At 35.6% G+C, this 18,604-nt stretch overlaps 1 protein-coding gene across 1 annotated transcript in view; it reads left to right on the top strand.

The window, feature by feature from the left end:
- Positions 1-6,786: 6,786 nt before the first annotated feature.
- The window catches only part of LOC128994199 (beta-parvin), a 38,845-nt gene continuing 27,027 nt past the window's right edge, over positions 6,787-18,604 (top strand). Inside the window, exons 1-3 of the mRNA XM_054418578.1 lie at positions 6,787-6,958; positions 11,194-11,283; positions 12,918-13,091. Of these exons, the coding sequence (XP_054274553.1) occupies positions 6,841-6,958; positions 11,194-11,283; positions 12,918-13,091 (382 nt within the window). The 5' untranslated portion in view covers positions 6,787-6,840. The remainder of the gene's footprint in view (positions 6,959-11,193; positions 11,284-12,917; positions 13,092-18,604) is intronic.

The raw sequence follows: 18,604 nt of genomic DNA, 5'->3' as shown, positions 1-18,604 counted from the left end.
TGGTGACCATACAAAGTAGGTATTTTAAGCCAAGTATGAATGGAGATGAGTGTAGGATGAGTGGGGCGATCTTGTAGTATTGTTAGTGACTAAGGCCGACATATTCCTTAGAAACAGCTGTTAATTAATAGTCCATACCTGGCAACTAAGGGACCCACAATTTATCGTGGAATCCGAACAGCATTTTTACCTTAGTATTAACGAATTGGTCTAATTATCAGGATAGTACTGCGGATAGTCGTAGTACTCACTAGTGCGGACGTTAATCCATATCTTCCATTTACGAGACAGCAGTCAGTAAAATACTTTATTTTCAAGTTAAAGTGGTTTACACTTACACCTATTCTGTTCGGGTAATTCCGTGTTAATGTGACTGGGCCAGTGGGCTGTTAGTTGCTGCTCGTAGTAAATAAGCTCACTGATGACCTCTGATGACTCCTGATTACTCCTGATGAGTCTGTGTTAACGCAAGCTGAATGTGGGTTGTTTCTCTGCCTGATGACTTCTATTTGTCTTCAGTAACAGCTCTTACCGTTGTGCCTTTGTTAACAGAAAAACTTATTTTTTAATCAAAGTTTTTGCCTCCTGGATTGATATGGAATACTAATAAATAGGTTAAATCCCTTTTCACGAAATCAATCCAATATGTGGAACTGTGACGACTTGTGTTTTAACAACAATTAATGAAGATATATGATTTGACAATGTGGCAGCAAGCCTTGAAACTGTAGTCATCCAGGAAAAAACTATTAGGATTGATGACATAAAATGGTATTTAATTGATTTGATGACGTTTGGTGTATTTATTTGGTATATAAAAGTTTTGTTTTGGAGCTAAGGTTATGTAAATATTTTTGTCTTTTTTAAACATTAGATTTTTTATTCAAAATGCATATTTATATTTAGTGTTAGCCGTCGTAATTGCGTTATTTTAATAAAGTAGTTTTATCCACAACGGGGTTAGAACGCCAAAGGAAAATATGTAAACATAACATTGTACTATACCACTGATCAGGAAAAATGATTTTTATCAGTTAGTTTAATCGATTTGATCGGATTTTGGTAGAATGACATTATAGACTAAATTAATCACAATAGTGAAGCCTTAATGTCAACGATTGGACGATTATTATTATGTTGTAAGCAAATTGTAACGCAAACATTCTATAGTTCGGCCGCTTAGAAAGCTAGATACATTAGAAAAATTAAAAACCTTTAAAAATTTATAGAAATAGAAAATATTACGTGCCACATACAGACTCACAAGGAGATAGACAGACACACAGTATAGTTTTTGCCTTTCTTAGGTAATGACAAATAAATAAATACTTCACGTTTCTTCGCCAAGTGCAGAGAAAGCTGCATTTTCATTTATGTGTAAGTTTTAATTTGCTACTAAAGCCGAACCTACATGGTCCAGATATTTTATTATTTTATTTACAGGTATTTTATTGGTTTACGACTTGATTTATGTTTTATTTCGGACAAAATAGAGTAGGAATAAAATACAAATTTGAATAATCTAAAATATTGGTCACATAAGCTGCTACAAAACGTCATTTCATAAACAATTTAGTGGCGTAAGATTGGTTCCTCTTTTTACAGATTCTAACTAAATTCAATGCAGTGTGCAGCCTTCGATAACCTAGAACGAATAGAATAAATAATGTATGCAATCTATTTATGGATATTTATTGTTACTTTTAATGTGAAAAATAATATGACATAGCTTTTAAAATAAAAAAATAATTTTTTTATGTATTTTCTTCCACTGGGACTTTTACGTTTTGGTTTTACAGCTAGGTGGATTTACAGGTTTAGGTTAGCTCCAAGGTGGACTCTACCATCTCACATAGTAAATATCACTGTTAATGCAGAATTTGATTCCGAGCCCCCGGGGCAGAAGAGTCATGGGTAATCCGAGGCTTTTTTGAGTATTTAAAATTCATTTTCAATATACATGAAAGCTGTATAAAATAGTATTATTTTAACACAAGGGAAATGAAAAACACAATCGATGAATTTTATAGACTATCCTTGTTAACAAAAGTTTGTAACAAATTTTATACAGAGTCCAACACAATTTTTCCTGGAGTTACGTGGATAATCTTTTCAATAAAATCAGATGCGGTGGATTAATTGTTTTTTCTGTCCATTCCAATGCAAACCAAGTTTTTTATATTATTGGTCCAAACCAAAGTTTTATTGTCACTATAGGCTAGGTGAAAACTAAAAAATCGAAACTAATTTGCGCCTTTATAGTAAAGAGAAAGAGAACGATGTGTTGATGGCAGTGCTGCTGTCCTACGGAATTTCGGCGAACTGCGTTCAATACTGTGCAAACATAGATTTGTTCACACGGCTTCGACTACCTATTGCGTTATTAATTTGTGAAATATACAGTCTCAAACATAGTTTGAATTTTTATTTTGGACTTGTTTTTTTAATCCAATTTATACTTTTATAGATCCCTGCCATGCATAATCTTCAAGTTTTAGGCCCAAATTAACTAAACCCCTCTGTCTGTCCATGGTAAATGGGTCCATCCTAAATATTTTATTTGGTCTTTTCATTTTAATGTTGTATTTACAATCCCATAATATATATTATATACTTTTTAAAGAAACAGTGGAAACGTTAGCAACGTTGTGGAAAAAGATAACAATCATAAAGCCCCGCAAACTAACTTTTCCAGCGTATATTCGCGCATTGGGTCTCACATTTTCGACATGTTTCTGTTAAACACTTTACAAAGTGTTAATTTTGTTGATTATTTCTCATTAGAATTCAATGGAAATTAATTTCGGCATGATAGTTTTTTACATATTAATAATTTATACTCGCCATTAAGAGTACATATATAAGCGTGTACCATTATTATCATATACAGTATTAATAACAGGAGTTGAGCGTTCGTAATCACCTGCTTTTATTTTTTCTGCAGAGTTTGTTGCTTTCAATAAAGGTTAGTTTAAAGAATCAAAGCGATATTACAATCTTTGTGTGTTACAATATAAAATAAAGATGTTATTGTACATATTACAACACAATTATTACCGATTACGTTAGTTAGTAGTATGATGATAAAACGTAACTTAACCGCCAATGCGCGTTTCATGCACTATGTTAGGCCTATCCTATACTGTACCGTGTTCTTCACTAAGTCCGTGAGTATCTTGGTCTTCAACTTATGATTTGTACTAGTTTACATGTTGCTCGAAATCAAGCAATTGCAAAGAAGTAAAGTAGTTATTTAAAAACAAATAAAAGTCATCATAATTTCCGATGAGTTTTAAAGACTCAACTCATAGATTACGTACATGGTACATTTCTTGTAAATATTTTATCATTTTTCAAAAGCTGATCTGGTTTTTTAAATGTTTCCGACTTATAGCCGTATTAGGTTGTCCGTGTTGATCTTCGTCAATGATAATGTAGTCTGCGTAGTACCACCCATTGTCGCCAGTACGTTTACAAATTTCAGTAAATGTTTTATAGCGATAACATTTTGTTTTCATGACTAAGAACTACCTGATTTTCTGCATAACCTCTCTGTCGCAATTTTATTTGCATCAATTGGCACTCGTTTGGCTAGTTACCGTTATATCGTAAATTATATTTACCTGAAAAATGCAGAATTGAAAGGCCTAATGTCGTTCAGATGGTTTTTTGTTTCCCTTAAATGGGAATAATGTGAATCCTTAAATGAAAGTTTTATTTAGGTTTCTTGGATGTAGTCACATTCATTTAAAATCACTTGGCTTTTATGAAAACATCTAATTTTATTTATATAGATATATTTAATGATTAATGTCCTTGCCGTACCAGTTTAATTCAGACTTAGAGGGGTTTCCTTTGCTAATCATCATAAAGTTAAGTCCATGTTTCCTACAAAATAGTAGCACCTCGGCTAACATCCTTGTTCATTGTTTGTGGGAATCTTCATATTGTAGCTGTAGTGTTCTTCATTAGCTATATAGGTTGATAACGATAGTATTTTTTTTAAAATCTCTATTTCTTCTACTTGGTGGCGTTCTACGACTTTGCTATGTATCCATGGTTAACAAATCGGTTCTTTAAATTATTTCTCAAGAAATACAGTACTATGCCAAATCATTATTCTTATTTGGTAAAATATTTCAAATTAACCAGGCTTTCTCGATTTTTTACATTGTAATATGTACGAATGTAAATCAAAATAGTAAATATTTAATTTCAACAAAATCATTAAATTATTGTACCCAATGCGTTTCGTTGAGTTGAAAAATAAATAACAGCAATTAAATTATACAGCTAATCAAAATGTAAACAATTATGTTCTTCATAAGGATAACATGGGAACTTTCAAAGCCACTGGGGCAGAGCCCAAGGGACTTTAAAAAAATATAAGGTCCAGTTTGCAAATCTACGCGACACGCTCTTTCCAATGAGACGTCAATGGATAAAATCGGTTAAGAAATGGCGGAGGAGTTCAACCGAAAAAAGTTTCATATGTAGCGTATTAGTTATATAGATAGATTTGTAATGGCTTTAGAGCATAATTTATAAGCTATAAGTATGCCTTGTATATACCCTCATATAAACTACCCGTGTAATTAAAGGCTGCTAATAACTTAATGCGGGGACATACCAAATGCCCTGTTTTTTAACTCCACTTTAGGAGCATTGTCAGCCAATTATCCAACAGCCCACGCATACAGTCTCACGTGTAGGCCCTAGCCCCTAATCTGTATCCGAGATGACCATTGTTATCGACCTGATGTCGTGAGGCCGCGACGGACATCGCTGCATATTTCATGCGGAAGACGACACCTGACCATTGCGTGTCGTCTGCTGAGTTGTACTTGTACAGGTATTGTACAAGAACAGACTCAGTTAGAGACAATTATTTTCCTCGCATGGTAAATAATAATAATCATTGTGTAGCAAACAATATGTTTACTAAATTTTTTTGTACATGTTGTGTACCAAAAATTATTCACTCAGTCAAAATATGAATATGCCTACTAACTCGACAATAATGAACTGCAATGAACCCCGATAAAAATGACTAGGATCACGTTGGTTCAGTAACGCCACGTATGGTTATCAACAAGAAATATTCTACACAACATACAAGAAGACTAGAAGGTCAAGGTGATAGTGATTTTCTTGCTTTAAAGGGCTAGTACAGCTTAATATTAAATCTCTTGCAAATGCTTATATAGTAACCAGGCGCACTTCGCTCACCTCTAATAAAAAAATATGTTTTGGAGTAAATTTACCTCTGAAGATCAGAAATACCTCAACCCTGCGACTACAAGATTGTATTTGATGCTACTGATAACTACATAACATACTGTAGGCGAGAGTTAAAAAGTCCCCTGTGCCCTGGTCTATAATAAAAATGCAGGCGCTTGACTCGACGGCTCGACGCATTCGCGTGTTCCACGCGGCAGTCAGGGATCACATCTACAGCGTTAAAACAAAAATAGGCAATTATGATTTTAATTTTATTTTTAGTACTCAACTTTATTAATATTGCAGAAGTACAATACATATGTACGTCAAAATGGCCGAGCCAAACAAATTAAAAATTGAATATTAACATGGTTATGTTCGTGTAGAAATTACGTTAGTATTGTGTGTTCGATTATTTTAATAACTTCAACCACTCTACGAATTAAGTTTCTCTCCACACCGTGAACTGTTGCGCCACGCTTCCTAACGTCTTCCATAACAGTAAATGGCAAAACACCCTCACCGTAAGAAGACTTGTGGTGCAATGAAGCAACGGAAGCGATTGTCACTGCTGTATTACTCATCTGTTGTCGATGTGACAAGTATTCTTGATTCACTCTGCGAAATGTCACTCCCCCGTGCTGAGAGAGGGTGGTGCACCTGCAAATACCGCGCGGCAACATATCAACATTGCTGCATTCGCTCTGGCTCAGAGGACTTCTTAACTATCACCTACAGTATGTCTCTAATGTTTACTCCTGAACCGCTGGCATGTATCTCACTCCCTCTCTGAAAGACAAAACACAAAGACAAAGGAATCTGTCCCTGAAAGACATTTCCTAGACCCTCTCCCTGAAATCAGTGTACTTCTGAAGAGGTCAAAAAGAAAGGATTTTACCTTCACACGGACGAGTGGCGTCACTGTGGTGGCCTAGAGTGTGCAGAAGCTTGAGATGGCGCATGAACGAATACTTGACTAATGAGCACTTATAATGTATTTTATGACAAGCTCCTTTAATAGCGCAAATCAATTCGAAGAGTACAATACTGAACTACTTCCAAGCACTGTGCAGCCACCTTTGTCCCTCCTTCGTAAGGTGTAATATAGTGGGTAGCCTGTTATATCATGCTTATTGCTTATGTAAATAACATATTTCATTTGGTGGACTATGAGTCAGTTTGAGTAAAATAAATCAAGAACTCCTAGCACCCTGTATGTGAATATTGTATAACCAAGAAGAATTTGTAGAGTAAAAAAAAATAAGACTAGTAATAGTGACGTTTAAAAAAATAAGAATAAAATTAACTATGCTCGATGTTATAAAGCAATTTCCTTCCTAAAAACTGCAGTGATCATATATTATTTGTGTAGTTGTTACTGTATTTATTTCATTATTATTGTTATATTTTAATGTGAGCTATATAAAGGCGGCCGTGGCTATATACGGATACTGTATAGTATGCTGAGTGATCAGCTAATAATGGTTGTTTACGATGAGTGTTGGCAACACTGAATAGACTAAACAGCTGTCAAAAAACTCAAAACTCAGAAGTCAGAAGCAGACGCGTACGCGAGAGACGCAGAAGGCCAGAAGCAGAAGCTAAGCTGCAGAAGTAAACATGGCGACTCCAAGACCAAAATCACCTCGCCCCCCTGGTTCTGCTAATAAAACTGACAAGGAAGAATCTTTTTGGGAAAAAATTGGAACGCTTGGTAGGAAGAAGCGTATAAAGGAAGGTTAGTACCTTACAAACAGAAGTTGGTGTGTTGTACAGAATCCCTATTTCGAGTGTACTATAGGTCCTCTGTTTATAACCTTATATGGGCAGGATAAAATTCATTAGCCAGGCCTACTCTTAATTCCGTTGTAGGCGAATGCTACTAAGTTAGTTTGATAGAACATTTACTGTCGTCAAAATACTGTTCAAGGCGTTTTGTGTGAACGTTACTCCCTTGTAAATAATGGCCATTAAAGCCTGACCTAGCCTAGAGGACAGATTAAGCTATCACCAGTCAGAGTGATGTTGTTGTCTCACTACGGAGTAACTAGTCTCGGGTACACTTCCATATCTGTTGGCACAAACAACCGAATGAAAATATCGATCGATTATTCGATATATTGTTCGGTTAGTTAGGTAACGTTAACCTAGCCTAACTAACCAAACGATATATCGAATTAAGCAATCGAAAAATAATATTACTCACTAGGTTGTGTGTGCCAACAGATATGGAAGTGTACCCCTAGTCTCTCAGTTGAAATTAACGATGTGACATAGAGCATATTTTAAGGGTTTTCCACTGGGCGACAGTGGCCTCGGACTTACTGGGGGATAAAAAAGGGGGGTTCAAGGGTTCCCCCCAGAAATTTTTGCATAAATTAAAGTGAAAATCACACTTCTACGTACGGTATCTTTTTCTTTTAACACATTGGCGCCGACTTACGAGCGTTACTCGTACGGCCGCTGCAGGCCCGGCGGCTGACTTATGAGTGCCACTTGTGTCACCGCTACGCAGCGCCACTTGTTATTTAATTAACCTAGTACCTAAGTACTCATTAAATTTAATTATATTTAACTTAAAAATAGGAAATAAATCTGACAATTTTAAGGGAATACTAATTTAGTGGAATTCCTCTTAGGTAGATGGAAACTCCTTAGTCTACCGGTACAGGTTTGCGATGTGGGTATTTTGAATGCCGATACATTTAAAATGTGAATCATTAAAAAAACATGTCACCACCACCCATAGTCACTGGCGACAACATCTCAGCACACAACTGAGCGACACAAATGTCGCCCAGTTAGGCCTAATATGTTATTTTATGCCCTGGTGATGAGTCTTAGTTAGTATCTAACTAGACTAAGTAAAATGCTGATTAGTATAATGTTGATTCTTCGACTAGGGTTTTAAGTTAGTAACTTATCCGAGTTCTCTACTAGCCTTCTTGGCATTTAGCGCTCTTGCCTAAAGTGACACTAGAGTAATTTTCTTCTCTATTCTTTAGTTCAATGCCATTCAGTGCTCTTTAACTCTTGTAATAGTGACTCTAATAACTATTTTTACTGAAGTACACAACACACAGTAAATACTGCGTAAGTGCATTGTTGATTTAGCCGAAGTATTGGTCCTTACTTCAGGAATAGACGTGGGTTTACATTTTAGATTTATAATTAACTTATTTCAATATATAATAGGATTACTTAAGTTACGTTTTTACATGTTTACAGTACCTCTATGAACACTGTATTTGAAGAAATAATATGGCCATCCTAGGTACAATATTTGTGTTGATGGCTTTGTTTTTACTTTTACACAGACATAGTTTTCACTGACAAAGCCACAATCAATTGGGAAACCGGGGTCTGGCATGTACAATCCTTTCTTCGTTAGTGTCTGTCCATGTGCCTTATTTAAAGTCATGGCAAAGGTAGCTTTTCCAGGATACTCTTTCATAGTCAGTTTGAAAGGATTAAGCTACGGACTATTGGGTAGTATGACAGTTTGACCAGAGTAAGCCAACTTTGTTTGGTAGGTGCCCACAGGCTAAAACCAATCCTGGTCCCTGCTTAGGTTTCTCATCAACATGATAATAGTTCTTTTTAGCATGGGTTTATGAGGTGACGAAACTAAAGGGCTTACGTTCAAAAACTTTAATGGATAGGCCTACAACATAGGGTTCTACGTCCCAATAATGAATATAGGCCCTAATCTTATATCATCTCCGGGGTTATCTATCGTAGAAAACACAAACTAAGTAGGTACCTATTAAAACAAATCACTCGGTTTTGAGAAGTAAATATTTGTTTGTTTGATAAATTTAATTCAAATGTTTCAGCTGATGAAATAACGTGAATAAACGTTTCAAGCCTAAATTACTTGCGGAATTATAAAATATATAGTTTTTTTCAAGAACTACTGAAAAATGAGTTAGGCCATAGATAAATCATACTCCCTTGTGTTGCTTAGTCTATGGTTAGGCCTATTTGTTTATTTCCCCCGGGTAGAGGGTAAAAAAGCTTTAAAATGACACCTCATTTATGAAAATTGGTGAAGAAATAGGCCTGAGGAAGTTATGTTCTACCGACAAAACCTACTTTAGAAATTATAATTCATAGATTTATTTTACCTATGTAACATATAATTCAAACACAAATTTTCAATTAGCTGTTTTATTTTAAAGAAACTGTTAAAACAATGTTTATGCATATGTAGGCTATTATAAACGAGTGATTTGTACCATGGATTGTAAAATAAATTAAGTTAACATTTTTCTATCATAGCAAATTGAAATTCCGCTGAGCTGAAACTTAAATGTTAAAAGTCAAAATTAGTTGTAGCTTAAATAAAATGTGTGTTTACTTTATGCTTCATTTACAAATTTGAAATACACTATTCCGAGTCACGGCTTGGTCCATCAGTAGGCTTACCTACTGTTATTTATAAAAGGTCTATGTTATATCAGCTGGGGAGCGAGCTGGTCTAGTGGTTAGAGCGTGGGACCTAACCTCCAAACTCAGCGCGGGACCAGCTGAAGTGGTCAGCTGGTGCCTCTTCTTTAGGCTCTCAACATAGCAGCTACTACCATAAAGGCATAGGTTCAATCCAAACATTAACAATTCATGTTGCACTTACACAACAAATATTGGAAATGTCCAAAGCAATTTTTATTTATGTTGAATGTTCTGTAAAAATACTGAAATACTGTAGTCTATATTATACCATACTTTGTTGTATGGGTTATTTTACGTAGGTACCCAATAATTTTGTTGCTGGTGTTATGGTAAAATGCATCTCACACAACTCAACCGGTACTGTTTTGAAGGTTTTTGTATAAAATTCCATGCCTGGTATCATACTATCATACTTGCACCGTAAAACAGCTACTTCCCACTCATCCTACACTCATCTCCATTCATACTTGGCTTAAAATACGGTACTATTTACGGTCACGATTTCATTGAACGGTATTAACGGTATTCTCGGCCTTGAAGAATAATATTTTGGTAATTTCCCTAATAGCGTAACCAAACATTCTTGGATATTTTTGTTCAAACATAAGTTATTGTCATAAAAACATAAACAAATATACTGTCACATTTTATCTAGTCCTATAAATATTCAAAACTGCCAATGCTGCAAACTAATTTTACATTCAAATATAGTACCCTACATCATCTTCCCTGAAGGAAAATCCATGGTGGCAGTAAATAAAAAAAACGGTGAAACAAAGTGGAAACGAATCTGTGACCGGTTTTGCATGCTGCAATCACCACACAGATGACAAAATTTTAACCAGAAGGCCATAATAAATTACTTGTTGTAGACAACTTTTGAATTTTTTAATGTAAAAGAAAGAACAATCCAAACGTTAAATTTTTATATCCCCTATCCCCAGCTAGTCAGAGGAAAAAACAAGTAGGTACCTCAGACTGACTGGTGTGTAGTTTGTTTAGCTAGTTATAGCATTGCCTTAATGCTCGTTTTAGTGAAAAGAACCTCATTTAAATAGGAAAAATACCTTAAATAAAAGCCTTGAGGTTTCTACTAAATATTATTGTTTAATTTATCAAACTTTGAAATTAATTAATAATTAATTGTTTAGAGAAAATAAAATGAACCACTTTGGTTGAAAAGCCTAAAAGAATGTCTCTTTCTATGTGTTTATTTTTCCCTTCATAGCAACCAAAATTCAATAAAACTCTTTAAAACATCTGTCAGCTGATAAATCTGTCAGCTCACTACACTCGTCTTTGGAGTGAAGAATTCTTATCCTCAGGCCTTTATCTGCCCCCCCCCCCCACCACAAAACTACACACAATCCAAAACAATAATGTAGGGTATGTTCATGGTTCCTTTATCCACTAAGTGCGCTGTTTCAATTTTTACTTGGTGATACACATTATTACGTTAGCCTAACATAGTTATCTTAACTTGGATGTTGACAATTATATAACATAGTTTAATGCTTTCAGTGCAAGAAGTCCAAGAAGAAGGAAAGTATGCTATAGATTCCCCAGGAAGTCCAACTGCTCAAGATATTCCTCCTGAAGAATATGACCTTGGTAGGTTAGGGTCAGATGATATGACACATAGTAGGTTAGCCTTTGGCTAGTGATAGGCCTACAGTGCGGTCCACGATCGTCTGCAGTTGAGGGAGGAGCTATTTACCACATGACTTTGAATAGCATGACTTGTGCCCAATGCTGCAACGTCGCGCTAGTCCAGTCTTGGTATTGGCTGCTGCTAACTGCAGACTCTTGTGGCCCATAGTATAGTTATCGTGCTCAATATGTTGACTATGAGTGGTTTACAGTACTGGTACAATCCACTGTGTCTGAGCAACTTAAAATGGAACTTAATAACGGACTGAAAACAATAACAGGGAGAATAAAAATTATATTTTTGAAAGTGTAAAAGTAAAATTCGTAGCCTAGTTTTCATAAGTTTAGATATAAAAAATAAAGCCCTAATTTAAAGATTTTCACAGATAACATTTTCAGAATGTGTTTGTTCAGTTCTTAGTCTAAAACAAGTTAGACCCTAACTACGAGGGTGGTTTTTTAGGTTATAATGGCCATTTTTTGTACACATCCGTAGTTCAAATGTACGGAGAGGCTCCTCGCCACCTACTGGCATCGTTTGTAAACAAAATTACACAGTTTGCAGCTCTGTACCTGCTGTGTTTGCTCCGCTGTATATAAAAAAAAATCTTTCAATTATTGAATCTTCCGCCAAAAGCGAGATAAGGTCAGTGATACCTAAGTTTTTCATTACAAGAAATGTATTCGAGCCGATGCTGACATTCATCGTCAGATGACTGAAGTTTATGACCCTCATGCGGGGAAAGTGCAGAAATAGGCTAGGGATTTTAAAAATGGCTGTGAAAATGTTCATTTTGGAAGATGTGTGTTTTTGGTGGGTACCAAGACTTCTCACAGAAGACCTCAAAGAAAAAAAGATTTCACAGCTATTTTTACAATCCGTAACCCACTTGCACTCTGATTGCATTAGGGTCATAGCTTTACGTCATCTGGCGATGAATTTCAGGATCGGATATGTTTCTTCTCATCAAAAACGAATCATTGATATTATCTCATACACGACGGGAGATTCGATAGTCTAAACAATGTTAAAAACACACCTCTCGTATAAGCTACAGAGCTGAAAATGATGTCATTCTGTTTACAAATGAAACAGGTGGTGTATACTTATTTTTATCTTGCACTATTTTGAGATAGTGCTATTTTGAGTCTTGTTTTTAAAAGCACATTGTTAAAATGGGCTAAAAATAAAGTTTTAAAAAGCCCTCATAACCTTGGAATCCGGATCAAGATTTTTAAAAACAATTTGTGGCATTGTAATCAGGGTAAAAATCTAATTTGAAATAATGAGTCACAACCCCAACTTTACATTTGAAAAAAAAAATTTTCCATCCAATATGGCAAATCCAAGATGGCGGCCGGAAATAACCACCTTGTCAAATTGAAGTACTTACTACCCAACAATGTTGGGAAGTGGTCTGGGATTGACATTTGAAAAATTCTAGAAAAAAGTTGTGGGGGGGGGGGGTTAACAATTAAAACTTCCCCTGTATTTTATCATTACTACTTCAGACATCTGTTATAATTTTGCCATTATCTTGATTTTAATCAACAACTGACCTAGTTAAATTGTCTCATACAAACAAACTTTGCAGAGGAGAATGAGGAGCGGTCTATGATAGAACCTCGCTCTTACGAGAACCCCAAACTGCAGGAGCTGACCGGTGTTTTGGTTGATTGGATCAACGATGTCTTGGCTGATCAAAGAATCATCGTCAAGGATCTGGAAGAAGACCTCTACGATGGACAAGTCTTGCAAAAACTCTTAGGTAGGTTGGCCTTGTAAGATTTTACATGAGAAACCAGCTCAAAACTGTACTTGGCCCTATATACTTAAAACGACTTTCTTTTTAACTTATAAGCTGTTAAAGAAAGTATTGTGTATGCCTAAGAAGGCTTTTTTAAAATAAAGTGGACTGTATGAGTGGGATATTGTATTTAATTTTGGTAAAAAAAATAATGAACTTTTATTTGTTTACACTGATTGAGTTAATTATATTATCACAAAAATGCAGTTCTTGGATTGGAAGAAGATCTAGTAGAGTATGGCCATAACATTTGAATCCGTTATAGAGTAGGTATGTTCATTATGTATGGGTTTCATACTTTGGATATTCTGTATACAGGGGTAAATAAATACCAACAAAATTACTAAATAATTTGTTATATAGAGCCCATTTTATATTTTATTCACTGTATAGGGCACACTTTCTATTGAGTGATATTGCGCTTGCAATAGGCCTGCAAAATGCTATGTTATATAGAGTAATTTGTCACATTGAGGCTCGTTATAATGCTATAACCGCTATAGTGAGGTTCAACTGTACTACTTCATTGCCACAAAACGTCTCACAATTCCAGCAAAGCTGGTGAAACAGGTGACACAGTCATACTATAAACACTAGCTAAAATATAAAACAAAATCTACTTTTACTTTAATAAAAGTATAACTAAAGCACATTTACTTATCACTTAAATAATCAGATAGTATACAGTGTGTAAATTAAGTCTGGCACACATTCTTTATCTTTTTTTCTATAGTAGATAGAAGAAATCAATTTGCGGGACTGATTAATAACAAATGTTAGGCACTTTTTACAAATTTTGAAAATAAAAATTCCCTTAAGGGCAAGGGGGGGTGGGGGATAACTAAAAATTTTCAAATGACAACCCCCATCTTGTGACCCCTCATTTTAAAGGCCATTGGAAGACAAATCCAAAGATGGGTCTGAAAAAAATTTTTTTGCACCCTATCCAAGATGGCGGTTTAAAATGTACTTATAGGGTTGAACGGGTAAATTAGGTATGGCACACATTTCTTATCTTTTTTACTTTTTGTAGATAGAAGGAATTAATTTGCGGGACTGAGTAAGTACAGATGCTTGGCACTTTTTCATAATTTTGAAAAAAAAAATTCCCCTTAAGGGTAAGGTGGGGGTGGGGGGTAACTAAACATTTTCAAATGACAACCCCCATCTTGTGACCCCTCATTTTAAAAGTATTTGGAAGCTATGTGTCTGAAAAAGTTTTTTTGCATCCTGTCTAATATGGCGGCTTAAAATGTACTTAGGGTTGAACGGGTGAATTAAGTCTGAAACACATTAAAATTTTTTCAGACACATCGTTAAATTTGTCTTCCAAATACCTTTAAAATGAGGGGTCACAAGATGGGGGTTGTCATTTGAAAATTTTTAGTTATCCCCCACCCCCACCTTACCCTATGGGGGAATTTTTTCAAAATGATGCCAAAAAGTGCGAAACATTTGTTCTTACTCAGTCCCGCAAATTAATTCCTTCTAATCTACAAAGAGTAAAAAAGATAAGAAATGTGTGCCATACCTAATTTACCCGTTCAACCCGAAGTACATTTTAAACCGCCATCTTGGATAGGGTGCAAACAAAATTTTTTCAGACACATCTTTGGATTTGTCTTCCAATGACCTTTAAAATGAGGGGTCACAAGATGGGGGTTGTCATTTGAAAATTTTTAGTTACCCCCCACCTCCCCTTGCCCTTAACCCTAGCAGTGGCCAACCGTCGCCTGGTGACGGTATGACGTTGATGCTTAGAATGGCCAATGTCGTCTGGTGACGGTATGGGCCAAAATTTTTTTAACGGTAAAAAAACACTTACAATCAACTCAGATGAGAATAATATATATACCATTCGAAAGATCACATTCTGAACTTTCATTTGATTACATAAACAAACCCTGTAGCAGGTATATAACAATGTCACGACGATTAGAAATCAAATGAAATTTTGGCGCGGTACGACTTTTGCAGCCGACACTTGGGAACTGGCAAAACACGTCTTGTTTGGCATTACCCTGCTCGGGTAATTTTCGTCTTGGGATGTTGCGGGTGGTACCACTGGATAGCCATTGATTTTAACTTCATTGTGGTAGTGATATTTATAACTAAATATTGATTGCACAATCGGTACGATTTTATGAAAACAGCTGTTTTTGAAATTTCTAACAAATGGCCAACAGTCGTCTGGTGACAGTATGGAAAATACGAATTATATACAGTGAAAGTTATTATTACTAGTCATATAGTATATCATTTTGAAGAGGAAGAAATTTAGATTCAGAGAGTGGCAGCCCTGCACTGAGGGTTATTTCTGTATGCTCGCATGTAGACGACAAGTGAGTCATTACTGCTACAGTCTGTCAGCTGTCTTGTATTGCCATTGTTTGTGTTGTTGCCGGTAATAGTTTTATCCGCGATTTATTACTAAATATGTTATTAGTTCGTAGTGTTAGTGTTAGTGAAGTGTTGTGTGTGTGTATAACAGTAATCTTCATGCATAAATATTACTGAATTGTGTGAAATAGTGTTCATAAAAGGTTGTATTTTGTAGCATCATGTCCTAAAATGACGATTCTGACATTCAGAGATTGTTGTACCTATACAGGGTGTAAATTAAGTCTGGCACACATTTTTTATCTTTTTTTCTATAGTAGATAGAAGAAATCAATTTGCGGGAATGATTAATAACAAATGTTAGGCACTTTTTACAAATTTTGAAAATAAAAATTCCCTTAAGGGCAAGGGGGGGTGGGGGGTAACTAAAAATTTTCAAATGACAACACCCATCTTGTGACCCCTCATTTTAAAGGTCATTGGAAGACAAATCCAAAGATGTGTCTAAAAATTTTTTTTTTGCACCCTATCCAAGATGGCGGTTTAAAATGTACTTAGGGTTGAATGGGTAAATTAGGTATGGCACACATTTCTTATCTTTTTTACTCTTTGTAGATAGAAGGAATTAATTTGCGGGACTGAGTAAGAACAAATGTTTGGCACTTTTTCATAATTTTGAAAAAAAATCCCCTTAAGGGTAAGTTGGGGGTGGGGGGTAACTAAAAATTTTCAAATGACAACCCCCATCTTGTGACCACTCATTTTCAAGGTATTTGGAAGACAAATTTAACGATGTGTCTGAAAAAATTGTTTTTGTATCCTGTCCAAGATGGCGGCTTTAAATGTGCTTGGGGTTAAACGGGTGGGGTCTGGAACACAATTTTATCTTTTTTGCCATTAATAGATAGAACTTATCCACTCGTGGGACTGAGCCAAAATTAGGCACCTTTTTATTTATTTTAAAAAATCCCCTAAGGGTAAGGGGGGGGGGGGCAACTAAAAATTTTCAAATGACAACCCCCATCTTGTGACCTCTCATTTTAAAGGTATTTGAGAGACCAATTTAACAACGATGTGTCTGAAAATGTTTTTTTTGCATCCTGTCTAATATGGTGGCTTAAAATGTACTTAGCGTTGAACGGGTGAATTAAGTCTGGAACACCTTTTTTCCTTTATACTCTAATGTTTGATAGTGTAAAAATTGATTACCAATACAATAAAATAGAATACCAAATAATTACAATAAAATAGAATACCAAATAATTACAATAATACTACAACCCTACAACAACAAAAACACAATAGCAATCAAAATTAATAGAATTCCTAAACTAAATAATAAATGTAATTGCAATAATCAACTTTACGTACTTGTTAATATTCACAAATGCTCAAACTGATGCCCAAGAGAAACTTGACAGAGCCCCAACCGATTGTAAAATTTGTTTACCACCCTGGACAGCGTTTCTTCATTAATAGATCGTGCTTCCATTATTATTCTTGCTGTGAGATCCTGGATGTTTTCTGGGTGGTTAACAAATACTCTACTTTTTAGGTGGCCCCACAAAAAGTAGTCTAACGGCGTCAAGTCGGGTGATCTGGCAGGCCATTCAATAGCTCCCCGCCTCCCTATCCAACGATCTGGAAAAACTTCGTCCAAGTAATTTCGGACTTCAGCATTATAGTGAGGTGGTGCGCCATCTTGCTGAAACCAAATGTTCTCGTTGACAACATTTTCTTCGTCTTCCGGAGGAAACTCATGGGCAATGGCAGGTACTATCGACTCTCGCAGTAACTCCAGATAACGGTTTCCGTTTAGATTTCCTTCGATCACGAATGGCCCTATTAATTTGGTCCCGACAATGCCTGCCCAAACATTGACTTTTTGGGGATTTTGAGTATGGCATTCTTGAGCCCAATGCGGATTTTCAGGAGACCAATACCTATAGTTTTGTCTGTTCACGTGGCCATGAAGACTAAATGAAGCCTCATCTGAAAATACAATTCTATTTTTGAACATTGGATCCAAAGTACACCGTTGCATCATGAGTTCACAGAATTCAATCCTGCGGTCAAAATCGTCCTCGTTCAATTCATGAATTAACTGAACCTTAAAAGGATGAAACTTCTCGGCTTTAAGGGCTTTGTGGACCGACATGTGACTTATCCCAAAGTCATTTCCAATCCTACGTGTCGATGTGTGATGATTTTCTTCAACGCTAAGAAGTATATTCAGTCTAGTTTCTTCAGTGAGTACAGATTTTGGCCTACCACTTCTTGGTTTACTTGCAACATCCCCCGTTTCAGCAAACTTATTACATATCTTAGATACTGTAGCTCGATTAATTTGGCGATCAGGGTACAAGTTGTTAAAAATATCACACGCTTCAAGTTGAGTCCGTTTTTTATCTCCATAGCCAACAATGACAAGTATTTCTATCTTCTGTTTTGTTGTTAACAACGCCATGTTAAAATAAAAATAATAAAAGATGTACTTACGACTACTCCAAAGAAACTACCTACACAGACTGAAGGGGAATAAGGAAAAACTGATAAGATTGTTACCTGATTAGCCTGCAGTCTTAAGAAAGAGGATAGGAATTCCAAGTGAGTGCAACGTCCAAACCTGGAATCTCAATTATCAGATTTATTTACTAAGTGATAAGAGCTACATAAGTTTGTTTATTGCAGTTCGTCCTATTGTCCAAGTTTTTCTGATATAAACTATCAAATCTATTATAACTTTATTTTTGGTAAAAAAAATAAAAATGTGTTTCAGACTTAATTTACTTGTTCAACCCTAAGCACATTTTAAGCCGCCATATTGGAAAAAGTGCTTAAAAACATTTTTAGACACATTGTTAAATTGGTCTCTCAAATACCTTTAAAATGAGAGGTCACAAGATGGGGGTTGTCATTTGAAAATTTTTAGTTGACCCCCCCCCCCCTTACCCTTAGGGGATTTTTTCAAATAAATAAAAAGGTGCCTAATTTTGGCTCAGTCCCACGAGTGGATAAGTTCTATCTATTAATGGCAAAAAAGATAAAATTGTGTTCCAGACCCCACCCGTTTAACCCCAAGCACATTTAAAGCCGCCATCTTGGACAGGATACAAAAACAATTTTTTCAGACA

Source organism: Macrosteles quadrilineatus, unplaced genomic scaffold, assembly GCF_028750875.1.
Source record: "Macrosteles quadrilineatus isolate MER2022 unplaced genomic scaffold, UCM_ALF_1.0 Scaffold_5__1_contigs__length_97177068, whole genome shotgun sequence".
Taxonomy (NCBI): domain Eukaryota; kingdom Metazoa; phylum Arthropoda; class Insecta; order Hemiptera; family Cicadellidae; genus Macrosteles; species Macrosteles quadrilineatus.
This window is presented reverse-complemented; position numbering and strand designations above follow the sequence as displayed.